Source organism: Hippichthys cyanospilos, chromosome 8 (assembly GCF_059441005.1).
Source record: "Hippichthys cyanospilos isolate Australia breed blue-spotted pipefish chromosome 8, RoL_Hcya_1.0, whole genome shotgun sequence".
Classification (NCBI taxonomy): domain Eukaryota; kingdom Metazoa; phylum Chordata; class Actinopteri; order Syngnathiformes; family Syngnathidae; genus Hippichthys; species Hippichthys cyanospilos.
Genome location: NC_142376.1, coordinates 21,686,286 through 21,705,198, shown reverse-complemented (window position 1 = coordinate 21,705,198; position 18,913 = coordinate 21,686,286). Strand labels below are relative to the sequence as shown.

General features: G+C 39.5%; 1 protein-coding gene across 2 annotated transcripts in view; it reads left to right on the top strand.

The window, feature by feature from the left end:
• nt5c2a (5'-nucleotidase, cytosolic IIa) overlaps positions 1 to 18,913 on the top strand; it is a 42,048-nt gene that overhangs the window by 11,467 nt on the left and 11,668 nt on the right. For both annotated transcript variants that reach the window (XM_088422320.1, XM_088422321.1), the window contains exons 3-10: positions 2,702 to 2,775; positions 5,123 to 5,240; positions 5,399 to 5,494; positions 13,953 to 14,044; positions 18,177 to 18,234; positions 18,374 to 18,467; positions 18,544 to 18,597; positions 18,754 to 18,837. In XM_088422320.1, coding sequence (XP_088278446.1) covers positions 2,702 to 2,775; positions 5,123 to 5,240; positions 5,399 to 5,494; positions 13,953 to 14,044; positions 18,177 to 18,234; positions 18,374 to 18,467; positions 18,544 to 18,597; positions 18,754 to 18,837 — 670 coding nt within the window. The remainder of the gene's footprint in view (positions 1 to 2,701; positions 2,776 to 5,122; positions 5,241 to 5,398; positions 5,495 to 13,952; positions 14,045 to 18,176; positions 18,235 to 18,373; positions 18,468 to 18,543; positions 18,598 to 18,753; positions 18,838 to 18,913) is intronic.

Genomic DNA, 18,913 nt, shown 5'->3' with positions numbered 1-18,913 from the left:
CTGTCTCTTTCCATGTCCAAAACTGTTCCTGCTCTTTTTAGGGATGTCTTGCATAGGAGTAGAGGTATGTCAACAGGAAAAACTTCTGTTTCTATTTTGCATTTTGTATTTGCAATCTTTGCAGGTATCTTTACACTCTTGACTGAGTAGACCACTTTTCCATCTCCAAACTTAAATGGTCTGTGACTTTGTTGTTCAGTTTCTTTCATAGTATTAGCACTGTTCTCTCCTAATACTGCGCTGTAGTGTTCAAGCCATTGTTCTCCACACACTGTTCTTGTACACGCAGTATCAATTATAGCGGAGCCAAAACATTCAGTCATTAATATTTCTGCATCTGTTGACGCTTCCTTGGTGAATAGAGTAACATTGCACTCTTCTACTTCCGTTTGATGATCCTCCGTTATCTTTACACTCTCATCTTTGTGCGGGCATTCTTTAGCCCAGTGAAATGTACTTTGGCACACTGCACATTTTGATCGCCGACTGTACTTGTCAAGAGGATTTGTACCGTTTTGTGGAGTTCTCAGTGGCTGAGTCTTCTGCCAGGTCTTGCCTTTTTGACGTTGCTGCTCCATAACATACACCGTTTCCTGGCTGATGCCGTCCATCACGACCTTCCCGTTTTCGCCGAAAATCCTCTTCGGCACTGACTTCATGTTCACAAAGGTTATGTCATTGCACGCTGTTAAAGCCAGCTGCCTGTCAGCCATATCCAAGCACGCTGTGTCAAGCAGCCTAAAAGCTAAAACAGCATCGGGTAACTCCATGTTGCATTTTCGCATCCGTGAATATCGCTGTTCAAACTCAATAATATAGTCCGCCATTGACACGTTCGCGTCGTTCCTAATTCCTAATCGCGTCTTTCATAATTCGATCGAAATTGGAATAAGCCTCGTATATTCTGTCCTTCTCTTCTTTTAGGAACAATCCATCAAGTTTAGCAAACAGTGTGTTCATTCCAGTGTCCACATTTAGCTCGTCAACGGGAATTTCCATCGCTGTTTCTCGCGCCCTACCTGATAGCGCCAACGCGACTGCAAGGGCTTGTTTCTTTTTTCCAAGTCCGTGACTCTTGTCCAAATTCCGACTTCATTTTTCCAACTTTCGTAAGATTTTCCTTCTTCAAAAGGTGGCGGAACTCTATAGTTACTAACCATGCTCTGCTACCAGTGTTAACTCAAGTAATAACTTCACTTTTCGTCTGAACTCGTAACCACTTTATTTCTGGCGACTGCCGCCTTTTACCTTCACAACAACTCTATTTCCCATGCTTCCCCAGCCCTCCCATCATATCCCAATAGCAACACTGCCCTCTAACAGTATGGCATGTGTAGTTGGTTCTCCAAATAAAACAACAAAAGTAGCCCAGAGGAGCACCATTGAGGGCCCTGCTGAACCAACAAATGAGCAATCTCTTCAAGACCTGAGTAGCAAGTTTGCCATTGTGACCTACAGTATAATGGACTCCCACATGTGGCCCAGGACCTTCAAGTTGTTGGAGAAGACGTTCAGGGTAGCTCCTTATGGCAGTCAGGAGGAAAGAACTTGTTTATGTTCTAACAAAATGATATTATTCACCAAAAATAGAAATACTTGTTATGTATTTATTTGTTCTTCCTCAACCTAGGCCAGCAGGTTTACACTGGTCTCATTGAGCAAGTAAAAAATTCAGATCCTGAGGTCAAGAGCACTCTCATCAGAAGAAATTTAAATAAAAAAACAATGTGTTAACTGAAGTAAACATTTATGAAATGTTGAATACATTCATATTTTCTTTTATGAAAAAAAATCTGCATGTTTTGTGTCATAAAGTTAGGTGGTACAACCAATATTTGTCACAGTGCAACCAATTAAATGAATCACTGGCATTGGGCCATAACTTTTTAAGTCACAAGTTGGTAGATTTCAAATACTGTATTTATAAAAATATATATATATATATATATATATATATATATATATATATATATATATATATATATATATATATATTGTATTGTTCATATCCACGTATGGGTATTATTTGTATAATGGATTAACCAATCATGTGTTGATTGAAGTGTTGAAAATGGGTTGCTCTCTTTAAAAATGCCTTATTAAATCGATCATGCATGCAGCAATTTTGGTGTCCCCAAAAAGTGATGATTTTAGAAGTACGAAAGTTCCAACCGACACCTGGAAATTGATAGGTTGAAGCGACCAAAATAATTTCAAAATTCAATAGGGTAGTTATTGAATATATGAATTTATGTAGTCATTTTCTTTTATTTTAATGTAAAATGTTAGTAGTACTTAAAAACCTGACCTACTGAAATAAAAAATGTTAGAATTAGTGAGGGGGAAAAAATAATGAGGGGATAAAATACTTTTAAAACAGTTTATTTTCTAGTGTAGACACCCTAGGGCAAAGGTCGACAACTCTGTGATCACCATCTGCTATCCTGCATATTTTAGATGTTTCCGACTCGTCCTTCAACACACCCAATTGGACACAAAAACAATAATAAATATAACCCACAAATCACTACAAATCACACACTATTAATGACAGTAAAAAGCTGTTGGAAATAGGGCTGGGCAATATATACAGTATAATATTCATATGCCATTCTTAAACTTCACATTAAAATCAAACTGAAGATTTATGCAGGTTGGATTCTGTGCATGTTTTTAACCAAACAGTATTTTCCCATTTCAGGGTGTTTGTCAACAGAAGCTTAGCAATGGAGAAGATCAAGTGTTTTGGTTTTGATATGGATTACACTTTGGCAGGTAAGCATAAGCATAAGCGTGAGCCATTGTGTAAACATGTTGTTAAGAAATGTTTTACCTACCGGTATTATTCCACATTGTTTTTTTGGAGAAGGCAAAATAAAACTGAAACCTCCTGTTTTCGGAGTTTAGTCATGTGACATTATAAACTGAGCCACAATTGGTCATCAACTAAGCCCTAAGTAAATGATACGATTTTCAGTCGAAAACAACTTGCAAAATGGCTGCCAACTGGAGCCAACTCGTGCTATGGATGAGAATTATCGTCTTTTAAAATTGTAATAATAACAAATGATAAAATTCTGGTTAAATATGTTTTGATTTATTTATTTTTTGTTTATCTAATATTAAGCCAAACGAGCACTGTTATGATAACGATGACCATTGGATGGCAGTGTTGTCATACATACAACACAAACATTACATTCATGTAATTATAAGTAAGGAATGGAAATCAATTATTCATATGATACCAGCCATGTTAACATAGACATAACACACACTGTTTTGTCGGCCTTGAAAGATAACTGAAAATGTTAAATATACTGGCACTCTCAAACTTCCCTTTTCTGATAATGCTTGGCACTGAAAGAGTTAAGGCTTCCACTATCAAATCTTTTTAGAATTGATTAGCCTATCGATTATTCCCACACACACACCCTCCCAAAATTGGAAATGATCCTAAACTTATATCCTTTTTTTTTTTCTTTTTTCGGAAGGGGGGGTGTCGCTTTGGCCACCATTGCAACACTGCATATTTCAGCAAAAAAGGTGGCAAAACATGGTCCTGGAGGTGCGAAGGCGAATGTTCATAGTCGACATATTGTAGTTTCAAAGTCAACTTGCCCTTCGACTTTGACCAATTTTTTTTCTCCTGGCCTAGTAGATTAATCCACTTCATTCAAATTCCACGAATGCAATACTGATTGGAATACCGTTCTTAAGACTAATAGAGCTACATTGACTATATTGTCATTGTAAATATCAGGGTTGACTTTATCATTAACTGCTTGTGGTGACATGGACTTGCCTGAAGCGGTAACATGGGTCCCCCTTCCCACGGGCTGACCACCTGTGGGAGGGCCCTTAGGGATCGGTTGCGATGTGAGCTGGGGGCCGGCCAAAGGGGACCTTGGCACTCTGATCCCCGGCTGCAGAAACTAGCTCTTGGGACATGGAATGTCAACTCTCTGGCAAGGAAGGAACCTGAGCTTGTGTGTAAGGGAGAAATTCTGAGTAGATATAGTCAGACTCGCCTCCACACACAGCTTGGGCTCTCTTAGTCTTCTTGTGAGGTGTTGGACTCTCTTCCACTCTGGAGTTACCTGCAGTGAGAGGCGCAGAGCAGGTCTGGGCATACTAATGGCCCCCGGTCTAGCGCCTGTATGTTGGGGTTTACCCCTGTGGACGAGGGGGTAGCCTCGCTTCACTTTTGAGTGGGTAGCGGGTCCTGACTATGGTTTGTGCTTATGCACCAAACAGCAGTATCCACCCTTTGGAGTCCTCCGAGTGTGTACTGGAGAGCGCTCCCTCTGGGGACTCCCTTGTTCTATTGGGGGACTTCAGTGCTCACATTGTGCAATGATAGTGAGACCTGACCCCCCCATTCTGAACTCTAGCGGAAGTTGTTATTGGATTATTGGACGTCTGTGCTTGTCACGGATTGTTGAATAACAAACACCTTGTTCAAACATAGGAGTGTCCATATGTGCACTTGGCACCAGGACACCCTAGGCCGCAGTCCAATGATCGACATTATGGTCGTGTCATCAGATTTGCGATCTGATGAAGAGAGGGGCGGAGCTGTCAACTGATACACCACCTGGTGGTGTGTTGGCTTCAGTGGTGTGAGAGGATGCCGGTCAGACCTGGCAGACCCAAATGTATTGTGAGGGTCTGCTGGGAATGTCTGGCAGAGTCCCCTGTTAGAAGGAGTTTCAACTCCCATCTCCCGCAGAATTTTTCCTACGCCCCGGAGGAGGCAGTGGACATTGAGTCTGAGTGGACCCCTTTCTACGCTTCCATTGTTGAGGCAGCTGACCGGAGTTATGGCCATAAGGTGGTCAGTGCCTGTTGTGGCAGAAATCCCGGAACCCCGCTGGTGAACACCAGTTGTAAGGGATGCCATCAAGCTGAAGAAGGAGTCCTATCAGGCCTTTTTGGCCTGTGTAACTCCAGAAGCAGCTGTCAGGTACCGGCTGGCCAAGCGGAGTCTGAGCTTCCCTGCTCAAGCTGCTGCCCCCGCGACCTGACCCCAGATAAACCGGTGGCCAATGGATAGATGGATGGATACAGCTGATGTTACTGAGCTCTGCTGAAGATTTTTTTTCTATCTCTATGTATAAAGTGTATAAATCTCCTGAGTATGAGGCGCTCGGCTTCGACCTAACTGTGGAGCGCCTGGTGTCAATTGGATATCCACAGGACCTACTCAACTTCATCTATGATCCGACTTTCCCCACACGGTAAGTCCACTAAACCCTACGTACTTTGTTAAAAATTGCAAGCCCTGCCATTTATGTGTGTTTTAAACTAAGAGAACTGACACCATCAAAAAAAGTTTTTTTTTTTTTGTGATATGATGTCAAATACTAAGATTTTTCACCTTCTGTTCTTTCCTCAGAGGCCTTGTGTTTGATACCTTGCATGGCAACCTGCTCAAAGTGGATGCTTATGGGAACATTTTAGTTTGTGTACATGGTTTCAACTTCATTAGAGGGTAAGTTACATTATCATGCAATATGCACACATGGACATGATGTGTATACATGTCACACATCTGGAACTTTATTTTTTTTTTTTTTTTACATATAGTTTGTTGGAACAGACATACCTAAATTGTGTTTTGTTTTTTTAATAAATGTCTGCAACACTGAGCTTAGTTATTCCAACTCTGTTAACGTAGAATCTCCATGAGGTGCTGTGTTCGCATTGATGTTAGCTACGGGCATACATACAGTAAACAGTGTTTTGGCAGTTAATCAACAAGAGCTCAATTACTAATGCCTCTACAATCCGTTGATGATGCTACATTATGTTGTAGATATGTATATGTAACACATTACGTTATATCAAACACCTGTGTGGTAATGCAACAGTACCTATCTTCTAAACCAGTCGTTCTCAAATGGGGTATGAGTTCCCCAGGGGGTACTTTCCAGGGGTTTCTTCTGATTTAAAATAAAATAAACAAATGTGCAAAAATCTTTTAAATTTTTTTTAATTAATTAAATGTTTCAGGAAAATATAAGTTCATAAAACAAATTCAATGTTCAATAGGTCATTCAATTTTATTATTTTTAAAAGCCAGATTCTCCTCCATACTAGAATGGTTCAACCCAACTTGTCACGCTACCTGTCAAATTAATGATTTATTTCTGCGACCAGATCTCAATTATGATCCCAAAAGACGACACTTTTAAGTTAAATATTTTTCTGTGGACAAATATTCATTTGTAATTATTTCATTTTGAAAACAGGTCTGACATTTTATGTTGATTATTTTTTGTGGACGAATATTTATTAATAATTAATGATTTATTTTTGTGAATAAATCTCTGCTGTAATCCCCAAAAATGATGCTTTAAGTTGAATATTTTTCTGTGGGCAAATATTTATTTATAATTTCAGTGGCCCCCCGTGTTACAGCGTCCCTGGCTTACATTTTTTTTATGTTGCGATGTGGAATACTAAGTTTTTCTTGTGCCCTCTTTACGGTATTTTCGCAGCTTTGCGACAAAAACAATTGTCATGACCCTAGGGGGTTATCTGTATTTGTGTTGTTTTGTCTCCATATGCAGGCGTTTTTAGGGAGTTGCACTTATTTTCTGTTGCCATCATATGGTAGAGATGCTGGTCTGCTATAGGTCGGCCTCACTCGTTTCAAAATAGCGGAATGGTAAAGCTTTCTTCTATTGTGATTGGTTACAAAACCGTTGGCGTCAAACACAATGCAGGTCTGCTATCGGTCGGCGTCTCGACTCCCTAAGATACTGATCTACTGTTGGTCAGCATGATGGCGTCACAAAGATGCTGGTCTGCTATTGTTCAGCGCATGGAGTCACCAAGATGGCTGCATAGAAACTTGATCTCGTGTGAGAGTGCTTTCAATATCGTATTTATTATGCATTTTCTTTCTTAATTCAAACTTGAATGGGTTAGCCATAGGTCCCAAGATTGCTAGTGATGTTAAAGAGAGAAGTAAGAAGATGATTTATATGGAAACGAAGCTGGAGATAATCAAGAAACAAAGCTAGGCTAGCCTATGCTACCCTTACTAGGGAATAAAGGCATAACAAGCGCCACTCAAAGGTAAATAAATCTTTTCTATATTTTTCTTTTATCTATGATGTTTTCTGATTGTGTGTATGTGTGTGTGTATATATATATATATATATATATATATATATATATATATATATATATATATATATATATATATATATATATATATATATATATATACACACACACACACATAGCACTTACTATACTATTTTGGTTCCAATTTTGAATATGTATGTACAATTTTGATGTTTTTACCTGGGGTTCTAAATGCATTAGCGATTCAACATAGGTTTGGATTGCCTGCCATACGGTGAATTCGCCTTGGTAACAGGTCTCTTCTGTTATCTAAAAGAGGACAGTTAATTTTAAGTATTTTTTGTAGACCAATACAAATGAAGTTTGAAGGGTTGAATAAAGTTTAATAAATCAGACACTGATAGCATATTTTTAAGGTTTTCTTCTTTTTTTTTAACCTAAAAAGGGTGGTTAAGCGGTACTTGGCTGTAAACATAATTCACAGGGGGTACATGACTGAAAAAAGGTTGAGAACCACCAGTTTAAACTATGGTGCAAACCAGGTCCCTTGTATGCTGGAGTCGGCAGTGGCTGTTGATGTTGTAGATGCACACATCTGTATTTGTATAGACATGTACTTTTATTTTATGATTTTATTTTGAAGTTGACCTTCACCGCACGCCATTGACGTGTGACATGTTGTTATGTCTTCATTGATAGGTCATTTTTTGCGGTGTGCATCCCATAACTAATATTTTATAACCATGTACCGTATTTTCCGCACTATAAGCCGCACCGGATTATAAAGCGCACCATCAATGAATGGCCGATTTTCTAAAAAAAACGGCATATAGTATAAGGCGCACCGGATTATAAGGCGCACATAGAGATGAAACCATAGTACTGGCTGGGGTTGCATTATGCATCCACTAGATAGAGTTGCGTTATGCAGCCACTAGATGGTGCTTTACTCAAGGGAATGTATTAAAAACAATCAGCAAAGTCATTAAACTTTATTAATAGAATATAAACTTTATTCATAAGCGTTGTATGGATATTATACTAAGAAATATTTGTTATTAAAAAAATCAGATAAAAGAGAGAATGTGTTATTGGTAATTGCTATTAAACTACTAAACAGGAGCCGCAGAGCGCAGAATAGATCCGGATCAAGCCATGCACTCGTGAACTTGCAGCGCCGCTTTCCTTTTGATTTTCCCCTCGGCATGCATTATATATTTTTGACCAGCTACTTCGTTATAGAGCACAAAGAAGCTAGGAATAAACGAAACTCAGGGAAATTTAAACGACAAACATGCAACGGTGTCAGTTTGGAGCCAAGCGCGGCGTTGCTGTCTTTTAAATTTTTTCTTCGGAGTGCATTATATATTTTTGACCCGCTATTTCTATAGAGCACAAAAAAGTTAGGAATAAACGAAAGTCAGGGAAATTTGAACGACAAACATGAGTGTGGGGTCACACACTCTTAAGTCCTCAAAAAAAAAAAAAAAATAGTGTTGGGCCTGCAAATCAAGTTAATTAATCATGCTGGGCCGTGTAGGCTTAATACCCTTGGGCCAAGTCTGTTTGAACTGGATTTTGTAGGCATAAACTATAGTTTACGCCGTCAGCACATGATTTGATCCATATATAAGGCGCACCGTCAGCTTTTTAGAAAAACACAGACTTTTGGGTGCGCCTTATAGTGCGGAAAATACGGTGCGTATTAATTAAAACTTATATTCGCATCAAAAGTATTATGGAGTAATATTGCTGTCAAAAAAATATATGCGTGTGTTACCGGTCCAGTGGGGTGGGCCACAGCAACAATTGCATTTTTACCTGTTTAGGCAGGAGTGACGGATAAAGGAGGACAACGTGAGCTGCTTCCTTCCCAGATTGCGTCTGAGCGTTTATTAAACACAACACATACACAAAACTTTACTTATAAACATTTCTGTCTTTTCATTCACATCAGTCAGTCCTCCTTTCGGTAAATCTGTCTTCGTATCAATCAATGACCATTTCCCTTTTACAAACTTCTTCTTTCACAATATCCAGTAATAACATTACATTTACATATTGTCTAAATATTCTTTTTACAAAAGTACACATTAATGACCTAGACTGTCTTCTAATTTGGTATTCTACACCATCTATTCTCTGTGTCTAATACAGTGGGCAGAAATGAAAAAGAACAGTTTTGTTATGTTGCAACACCAACAGAAAAAGAACATTTCACATTTAGTTTATCGGCGCGCATCGAAGGAGGCCTCGCGAAACACAATGGACATCGCATACGACAACGCTAGTATGGCGGGAAACGAATATTCAATTAAGTGCCAATATCGTTCAAAAAGTTGGTTCACTGCTACAAAACAACAGAAATAACATATCACTATGTAATAAAATAAAAGCTGTCATTAGTTATCTCCCATTTACTGACCTGTTTAGGCAGGAGTGACGGATAAAGGAGGACAACGTGAGCTGCTTCCTTCCCAGATTGCGTCTGAGAAGCAGCAGCAAAGTCGCGCTCTATTCTGTCCCCCCCTGACCCAGAACCATTCACCACTACTTCCGGTATTCTCTTTTCTCCAAAATAATACAACGTAAATCACAACAACATAAATATAGCAGCAGTTCGAATAACAAATATAAATGACATTTATAACTATTTCAAAATTAGACTTCACAAATATATATGTGACAACACTAACCCCAGGGTGTCACACTCTCCCCAACAACAAAAGTGGCTCCTGACACTTAATCACAACAAAATACATTCAACTACGGTTAGACGAACCCATTTTTTTTCAATAACTTATTGAGATCATGACTGTGTACACTGGATTTTCAAACATATGTATTGAATATTTGGCATATGATTGTGGATATGTTGAAAAGGGTGCACATGGCATCGATGACATAAGCGGTGATGTGTTGAAGAAATGAGTGAAGGGGATCAGGTTGGCATCAACACAATTGAATGTACGAAACGGCTGATATGTCAAATTGCCAAGCGACGGGTATGTGAAAATCTGACCGCCTTAACTGAACTGGAGAGTCAACCTGGATTTCCTGCATCTGTCCATCAGCCTGCGCCTCTCAAGCTAACTCTTGTCCTTCCTCAACTTTTGTTGTGTTTGGCACTATCTGTTGCTGGTTTTCTACAAATTCCAATGAAGGTTGTACATCTCTTTCCTGAGAGAGAATTGGGATTTTCAACACTGGTATTTTTTCATTCTGAGGCTCAATTGCTCTCTCCGATTCTGCCATCGTGTTTGATTCATGTCGTTGTGACGGCAGTCTAATCCAGTAACCTTCAGGTTCCTCCTCAGAGTCTGTGGCTTCTCTACATTCATCATGTGCATTTTCTTTCCTTGCTTGGTCCACTTGCTTGGGAGAACGCTTTGAGGTAGGCTTGGACAGCTTTGGCGGAAACTCCATTGGCAAATCATTGGCCAAAAGAAGCAGGTTTCGGTGCAACGTTCTGCTCTTTCCCTTATCATCACCTTCTGGATGGACAACATAGACTGGGTTATCTGATATTTGCTCCTTCACCACATATATTCGCTTTTCCCAGTTTGAACGCAACTTTCCAGGTCCACCTCGCTCACCAACGTTCCTGACCAACACTCTGTCTCCTGGCTTCAACACTACTCCCCTCACCTTTCGGTCGTATTGAGCTTTGCCTTTCGCACTTGATGCCAAGCTATTGCTTTTTGCAATATGGTACGCTTCAGTCATCCTCTTCTGCCACTTCTCAGCATAGCCTTTGTGGGTTACAGGATCTTCCTCCTCTGACAAGCCAAAAAGAAGATCCACAGGGAGACGAGGGTGTCGACGATAGAGCAGAAAGTGGGGCGCATAGCCAGTGGACTCGTGACGAGTGCAATTGTAAGCATGAACAACCTGCGGAAGATGTTCCCTCCATGCTTCCTTTTCTTTATCTGACAATGTGCGCAGCATCTGCAGCAATGTACGATTGAATCGCTCGGCTGGATTGCTTTGGGGATGGTATGGAGATGGTCGAGAATGGCCCACGCCAGAGAGTTAATTGACCCAGAGTCCGGAATAGTTCATTCTCAAATTCTCGCCCTTGGTAATGGTGTAACTTATTGGGGAACCCAAACAGGGGTACAAAGTCATTGTATATCCTTTCTGCTGCCGTTCGTCCAGACTTATTTTTTGTAGGGTAGACTTGCGCAAACCTGGTGAAATGGTCGACTACCACCAGGATGTATTCGTAGCCTCCTTTACTTTTTTCAAGATGCAAGTAATCAGTGCAGACGAGCTCAAGTGGTGAATTTGACTTCAGGCAGCTCATGGGTGCACGCACATGAACTGTGGGTTTTTTTTGCTTTATGCAGCAACACTTCCTCATCACATAATCTTCTCCTGCTCTTTTCATGTAAGGCCAATAGAACCGTTCTCTCACAAGGTGAAGTACCCTCTCCTGGCCTACATGTCCCATGTCGTCATGAAGGTGTTTTAAGACCAGTGGTTGGTATTTCAGAGGTACAACTAATTGTCTTCTCTCAGCTGTGCAACGATACAGCACTCCATTTTGAAGGTGTAGTCGCGGCCATCCATAAAGAAGTTTGCGAGCACTCCCCTTGACTGATCTACGGGTTGTGTCGGTAAGTTTGGAATTTGTCTCTTTGAGTTTCAAGACCGGCCCGATTGTTGGGTCTTCTCTTTGGGCTTGGATTATCACATTGTGGTCTATTACCGGGAAAACTGTATGTGCCGGGGGGTTAACATCCAGGGAAGTGGCAAATAGAGCAGCCACCCAGGCAACATCTCTTCTCTGGGCTGCTTGATTCCCTTCCCAAACTGCATCCACTACATCCTGCAACAGTTCTTCTGTGCATGTTGACATGAATTGGTCAAAGTCAAGAGGGACACGTGACAATGTGTCAGCATCAGCATTGGCTCTTCCTAGCCTGTATTTGATGTTAAAGCGGAAGTCTGACAACTCTGCCACCCAGCGATGACCAACCGCATTGAGTTTGGCTGTGCTCATAATGTGAGGGGGTTGTTGTCGGTGTAAATCGTGAAGTGGGGGGCATAAAATAGGTAGTCTCTGAACCTCTCGTACACTGCCCACTTAAGTGCAAGGAACTCTAATTTGCCACTCTGAAAATGGTAATTCTTCTCGGCTTGTGTTAGAGTTCGAGATCCATAGCCAACCACTCGCAGCTTCCCATCCTGCCGTTGGTAGAGGACCGCTCCGAGGCCCTGCTCTGATGCATCGGTATGCAGAACGAATGGGAGGTCAAAGATAGGTCGCGGATTGATTCCTTGCCAGCTTTTTGGTTCTTTTTGGTTGTAAAATAGCGCTCAAACTCCTTAATGTGATAAAACCATTTCTAAAGGCGCTGATCCTCACTAAGGTCGCAGGCTTGCTTGTGCCTATCCCAGCTAGAGTTGTGTTATGCAGCCACTAGATGGTGCTTCACTAAAGGGAATGTATTAAAGACAATCAGAAAAGGCATCAAACTTTATTTATAGAATACAAACTTTATTCATACAAGCATTATATGGATATTATACTAAGAAATAGTTGTTATTAAAAAAAAATTCAGATAAAACAGAGAAGGGGTTATTTATAATTGCTATTTAACTACTAAACAGGAGCAGCAGAGCGCAGAATAGATCCAGATCAAGCCATGCACTTGTGAACGCTGCTCTGCAATTCTTTTGATTTTCCCCTCGGCATGCATTATATATTTTTGACCAGCTATTTTGTTGTGGAGCACAAAGAAGTTATGAATAAACGAAAGTCAGGGACATTTAAGCGACAAACATGCAACAGTATTAGTTTGGAGCCAAGCACGGGTGAAGGCTGGCGCCACTGTCTTTTTAATTTTTTCCTCGGCGTGCATGATATATTTTTGACCCGCTATTATGTAATGGAGCACAAAGAAGTTAGGAATAAACAAAAGTCGAAATTTAAATGACAAACATGAGTGTGGGGCCACAGACTCTGAGTCCTCAAAAAAAAAAATAGGCATAAACTATAGTTTATGCAGTCAGCACATATTATGATCCAAATATAAGGCGCACCAGATTATAAGGTGCACCATCAGCTTTAAAAAAAAAAAAAAAGGCTTTTGGGTACGCCTTATAGTACAAAAAAACGGTATTTGTTGTGCGGCCCAGTACCAATTGATCTACAGACCGGTACCAGGCCGCAGATCGATGGTTGGGGACCCCTGGTACTGTATATAGAACAAAAATGATCACAACAGGTTTTTCCTTTTGAACTGCCATGTGACTCCATAACTGGACAGAGCACACGTTGCAGCAATTTGGGCAGTGCCACTGTTTTATCCTTGCGCCAGAGATAGAGCCTGTTCAGTCAACATACAGGTCTACATCTCATTATCACCCAAAAACTTGACCTTTTCATGATATATTAAAAGAGGGGCTGATATTAACAAAAAAAAAAAAAAACTGCAACCAAGCATTCCAGTTGAGAACTTAAAGCACAGAATACTTAAGGCTTTCAGGCTTGAAAATCACTCAGCTTTTGGTGAATTTCAACATTTTAAAACCTAAGTAAGTAACCTGTATGAATCGTGGCGATCCAACAAGAAAATAATATTAAGAGGGTTTATGTATAGAAGGGGCATGGAGTTCTTAATGTGTCATTAGGTCGATAATTTTTGGAAGGATCCACAATTGCAAAAATGTGAGTCCAGTAAAAAAAAAAAAAAAAAAAGGAAATTTTCTGTTTTACTTGAATTGATCAGCACATGTTCTTCCAGTAGTGAATTTGATATAGATTTATTATGTTTATTTAAGTGTGTCTACAAAGTGTTCTACGTAATTTCTTGTTTAGCTTTTTCTTTTTTTATTTTTGCATATAGGGCCGATATCAGAGAAATGTACCCCAACAAATTTATTCAGCGTGGAGATACCGACCGTTTCTACATCCTTAACACTCTCTTCAACCTGCCTGGTAATTATCTAAATGCAACTTCTAGAAATGTTTATTAAAAAGGAAACTCAGCAGATATCCTCTGCGCTGTACTGTATATGAATGTTTTTTTCTCTCTCTCATATACTCACTGGTAATATTAGAGCAATTATGCTGTAAAAATATTGCAGAAATTCACCCAAAAATATAGCTCAAGGCACTTTTCATGTGGAGTAGGTTCAAAACCAAGATTGTCAAAGTAAGAATAATAAAATAAAAACAAAAATGAAATTAAATAGAACATGACAAAGCCCTATTGTGTTAGAATCATGGAAAAGCTTCTGAATAATGACCTAGAAGCAGAATTCTGCCAGGATTTGTAGAGAGGTTGCCTGATGAGGGCACCAGTAGATAAGAAATTATGAATATGTTAAATATTGTTGTAAAACACTACATTTGTGTTCTGTTTGCACTGAATTTTTGCGTCATCTTAATGGGCAGCTGTGTCTCTCTTGACTTAATTTTGAATTCATTGATATCTGTCAGTTGGTTACTGATTCTGAATGGTTTTTTTTTTGTCTGTGTGCAAGACAGTGGTGTCGTTAGGCCTAATTTAGGTAGACTGAAGCCTATTATTATTACAGTCTCTTTTATATTTAAAAGCCCCAAATTTTCACTAAAAGCGTCAGAAAATATTTTTGGGGTGGACAGCTATTGCAATGTATTGTTTTCCAATCCTTTCCTCTTCATCAAATAGAAAGCGGTGTATTTTGCTACAAATCCACTTCATGATTGCCCTGCGACCTGAGTCACAGTGCTTACTCAATGGAAATATAAAGTGTCCACTGGTGACTTGGGTTTCACTTCTCCCTGCAACGAGTAAGTGCTTAAAGGCATTGTAATTCAATCATGACACTTAACAAACAATGACGCAAGAAAGAGAGAAAAAAGACATGTAGGGTTTTAAGAAAATCGTAGCCATTAGTAGTAAACTTATTCAGCAGCTGAATGTATTGTATGTGTAATGTATAAAGATTTCACAGACCAGTTATTTGTGATGCAGTGTGTCTAGGAATCATATGCTACTCATAGGAATAGAAAATATTCCTGGCAAGGTACATCATATATGTGTAGTACATATGAATTCTGCTAGTAGATAATTATATAGGAATGTAATCACCGTATTTTCCGCACTATTAAGGCGCACCGGATTATAAGGCGCACCATCAATGAATGGCCGAGTTTCTAAAAAACACTATATATAAGGCGCACCAGATTATAGGGCACACATAGAGTTGAAACCATAGTACTGGCTGGGGTTGCATTATGTATCCACTAGATAGATTTGCTTTATGCAGCCACTAGATGGTGCTTTACTAAAGGGAATGTATTAAAAACAATCAGCAAAGTCATCAAACTTTATTAATAGAATATAAACTTTTTTCATACAATATAAGCATTGTATAGATATTATACTAAGAAATATAAAACAGAGAATGTGTTATTGGTAATTGCTATTTAACAACTAAACAGGAGCCGCAGAGCGCAGAATAGATCCAGATCAAGCCATGCACTTGTGAAAGCTGCGTCGCAATTCTTTTGATTTTCCCCTCGGCATGCATTATATATTTTTGACCAGCTATTTTGTTATGGAGCACAAAGAAGTTATGAATAAACGAAAGTCAGGGAAATTTAAACGACAAACATGCAACGGTATGAGTTTGGAGCCAAGCGCGGGTGAAGGCTGGCGCCGCTGTCTTTTTAATTTTTTCCTCGGCGTGCATGATATATTTCTGACACGCTATTACGATATGGAGCACAAAGAAGTTACGAATAAACGAAAGTCAGGGAAATTTAAACAACAAACATGAGTGTGGGGCCACACACTCTTAGGTCCTCAAAAAAAAAAAAAATCGTGTTGGGCCTGCAAATCAAGTTAATTAATTGCGCCAGGCCGTGTCGGGTTTAATACCCTTGGGCCAGGTCGGTTTGAACTGGATTTTTTAGGCATAAACTATAGTTTATGCAATCAGCACATCATTTGATCCATATATAAGGCGCACCAGATTCTAAGGCGCACCGTCAGCTTTAAAAAAAAACAAACAAAAAAAAACTGGCTTTTGGGTGCGCCTTATAGTGCGGAAAATACGGTAACCCTAAAATGGAATGCGTCAAGTTAAGCTGCCGAGACAGACATCTTAAAATTAAATATAAAACTGAGGAATACGGAGTAGCCCTGGCTGCAGAGTGCAGATCCATGGGTGGAGTCAAACATTTGGGCCTACTCACTAAATTTTTGACTCTGCCTGTCAAATGTGTTAAAAAAAAATTGCCTTTTTGACATGAATTCTGTGTGAATAAAGTGCTTCAGAGCCACATTTGGTTCTGAGTGTGTTGCTTAGTGGGTTCACAAGTTGTGGTCAGAAGATGTCCCCTAAAGCTGAGAAACAATGAGTGTGACATCATAAGATGGCTCATTAGTAAAGCTGCTGAGGAAATAGTTTAACTAAAAAAAAAAATAAATAAATAAAAAAAAACAAGAAATAGAAGGCGCTAATGCTACGTTTACTCTACCTGCAGGGAGAGTATTTCTGATGGTACCTTTCAATTAAAAGTCAATGTCTTTCATGCAGCATGGCGTGGATGCCTTTGGGGTGGTACGGAGGACGCAGTGGAAGAAGTGGGATGCTTGGTCGTGCACTGAAAATCCGCTCATTTCACCGATTCGCCAAAGTTAATTAAACTTTTTTTTACGTTTTACCCAACGGCAACCAATCAGCTTCGAGTAACGTTGTGTACAACACCACCCACAGGGTCCTGTACAGGAAGAAAAGAAGAGTGGTTTGTGGTCAACACAGCCATCTTTTACAATGGGGACAGAAAACAGCTGTTGAACTATACCGACTTAGATATTAAGCCAAGCAATAGTGTCATGATTGAACTGTACCGACATAAAATTGCATAGGGTTGACATTGTTGGCCACTCAATTGCTATGCTTAAACTTCTCCTTTTTCTATCAAGCGAGATTTGCCGCAAACAGGAGGGCTTGAGGAACGCTTTGATCCAACAAAACAGGAAATGTAGTCCCGTTTCCACCCTTGTTATCATCCCACTCTACTCGACAAAATCCCAGTTTTCACCAAGAAATCTACCTGGCTGAGACGACTAACCCTAACCCTACTATACGTAAATCAACCTTCCTGGGAAAATGTGTGACCAAACTCTGTGCAGTGTAACCAACTGAAAAAGCACCAGTACAAAAGTTAGTGCAAAGCCCAGTAACTGTCTTGCTTAGTATGAAAATAATATACTGTACTTGCACATGCTAATTTGTATGAGGCTAGCATTCCGCACACCAAGAAAAAAAAGGCCCTTTTAGTTTGGGGTGCTGGTCGTCTAGACGTAACGCTTCCCAGAAAGCCTTGCCCCTGCGGCTGAAAAAATCCTCAAGGAAACATTGTCAGTGCTTGCTTGGACAGCACCATGTATGTTTGCAACCTTAAGAAATAGTTACATAATTTGAAGTGGGCTGTTGTTATCCAAAAACCTTCATAGCACCTTCAAGAAAAAAGAAGAGAATGCTTTGTTAGGACCGCTTGCATAGTTTTGCATTCACTTCGTGCCACATTATGTGCATCTGCAAATCATATTTTGATTCACTGCAATACCAGTGGCGGATACTCAATTCTTATCCTGCCCCATTTGATTTGGTGCATTGTGTAGACAAGAAGTCATGGAAGCCAGGCTAAGCCAAGCGAGGCTGATGTAAAGCAGGGCCATGCTGTTCTGGAATTTCTAATGGAAATACACCTTTGGGTTTTTTTTTGTTTTTTTAACTGACTGGCCTGTTGATTAGTGCTTATGTTTGGAATAATGCTCTCTAGAATCCAAAACTGATACCATATCCCCTTTAATAACTTGTACAGGCAGTGTTGTCAACATCATATTTACATCAGCTGACTGTCAGACAAGCATATGCACCTGTCTAAGAATGGATAGTTTATATTGACGCTTCAATTTCCTGAACATATTAAGTAGATGATGTTTGTTCTTGCATACGTTTAAATAAGAATATATATTTTACTTTTAGGCATTTGCTTTTTTTCCTCTTGCTTGTCATGTCCTATATTTGAAACATAATAAAATGTTTTGATGATAAATGTTCCTTTTCAGAAACTTACCTTTTTGCCTGCCTAGTTGACTTCTTCAGTAACTGCTGTCGATACTCAAGGTAATGCATGGTTCAGGTTACAAAGAGTTCAAATGTTGCTGCCTTACTCGTATTACTTTCATTCTTCATTTGGAAGCTTATCATTTGCCTATTTTCATCACAACCTATACCTAATTACATATGTAATCTTTTTCCACAGTTGTGAGACTGGCTTTAAAGACGGTGACCTTTATATGTCTTATAAGAGCATGTTTCAGGATGTAAGAGATGCTGTGGACTGGGTCCATTTCCAGGTAGAGTAAACTTTTTATTTTTTCTAAAATGATTATTCTGGTTGATACTGCATTACTTGTACTACTGTTTTTAAAGGGGTCTTTAAAAGAAAAGACTGTTGAAAACCTGGAGAAGTATGTGGTAAAAGATGTAAGTAAAAAAAACTTCTTCAAACAAGACAATAATTTGTTAAAATACATAATTGTGGCAAAATTGCTTGTAATATTTGAGTGTTTTCATTTTTAACTTAAGTCATACTTCATTTGTGTTTTTTTTTTTGTTTTTTTTGTCCCCTTCCCCATTAAGCCAAAGTTTCCTCTCCTCCTCAGTCGCATGAGTGAAGTAGCCAAAATATTTCTGGCGACCAACAGTGATTACAAATACACCGAGGTGAGCAATTTATTTACACATACGTAAAGAGGTGTGTGAGGTCACAAAGAAACAGCCTGTATGTTTTGTGTACCAT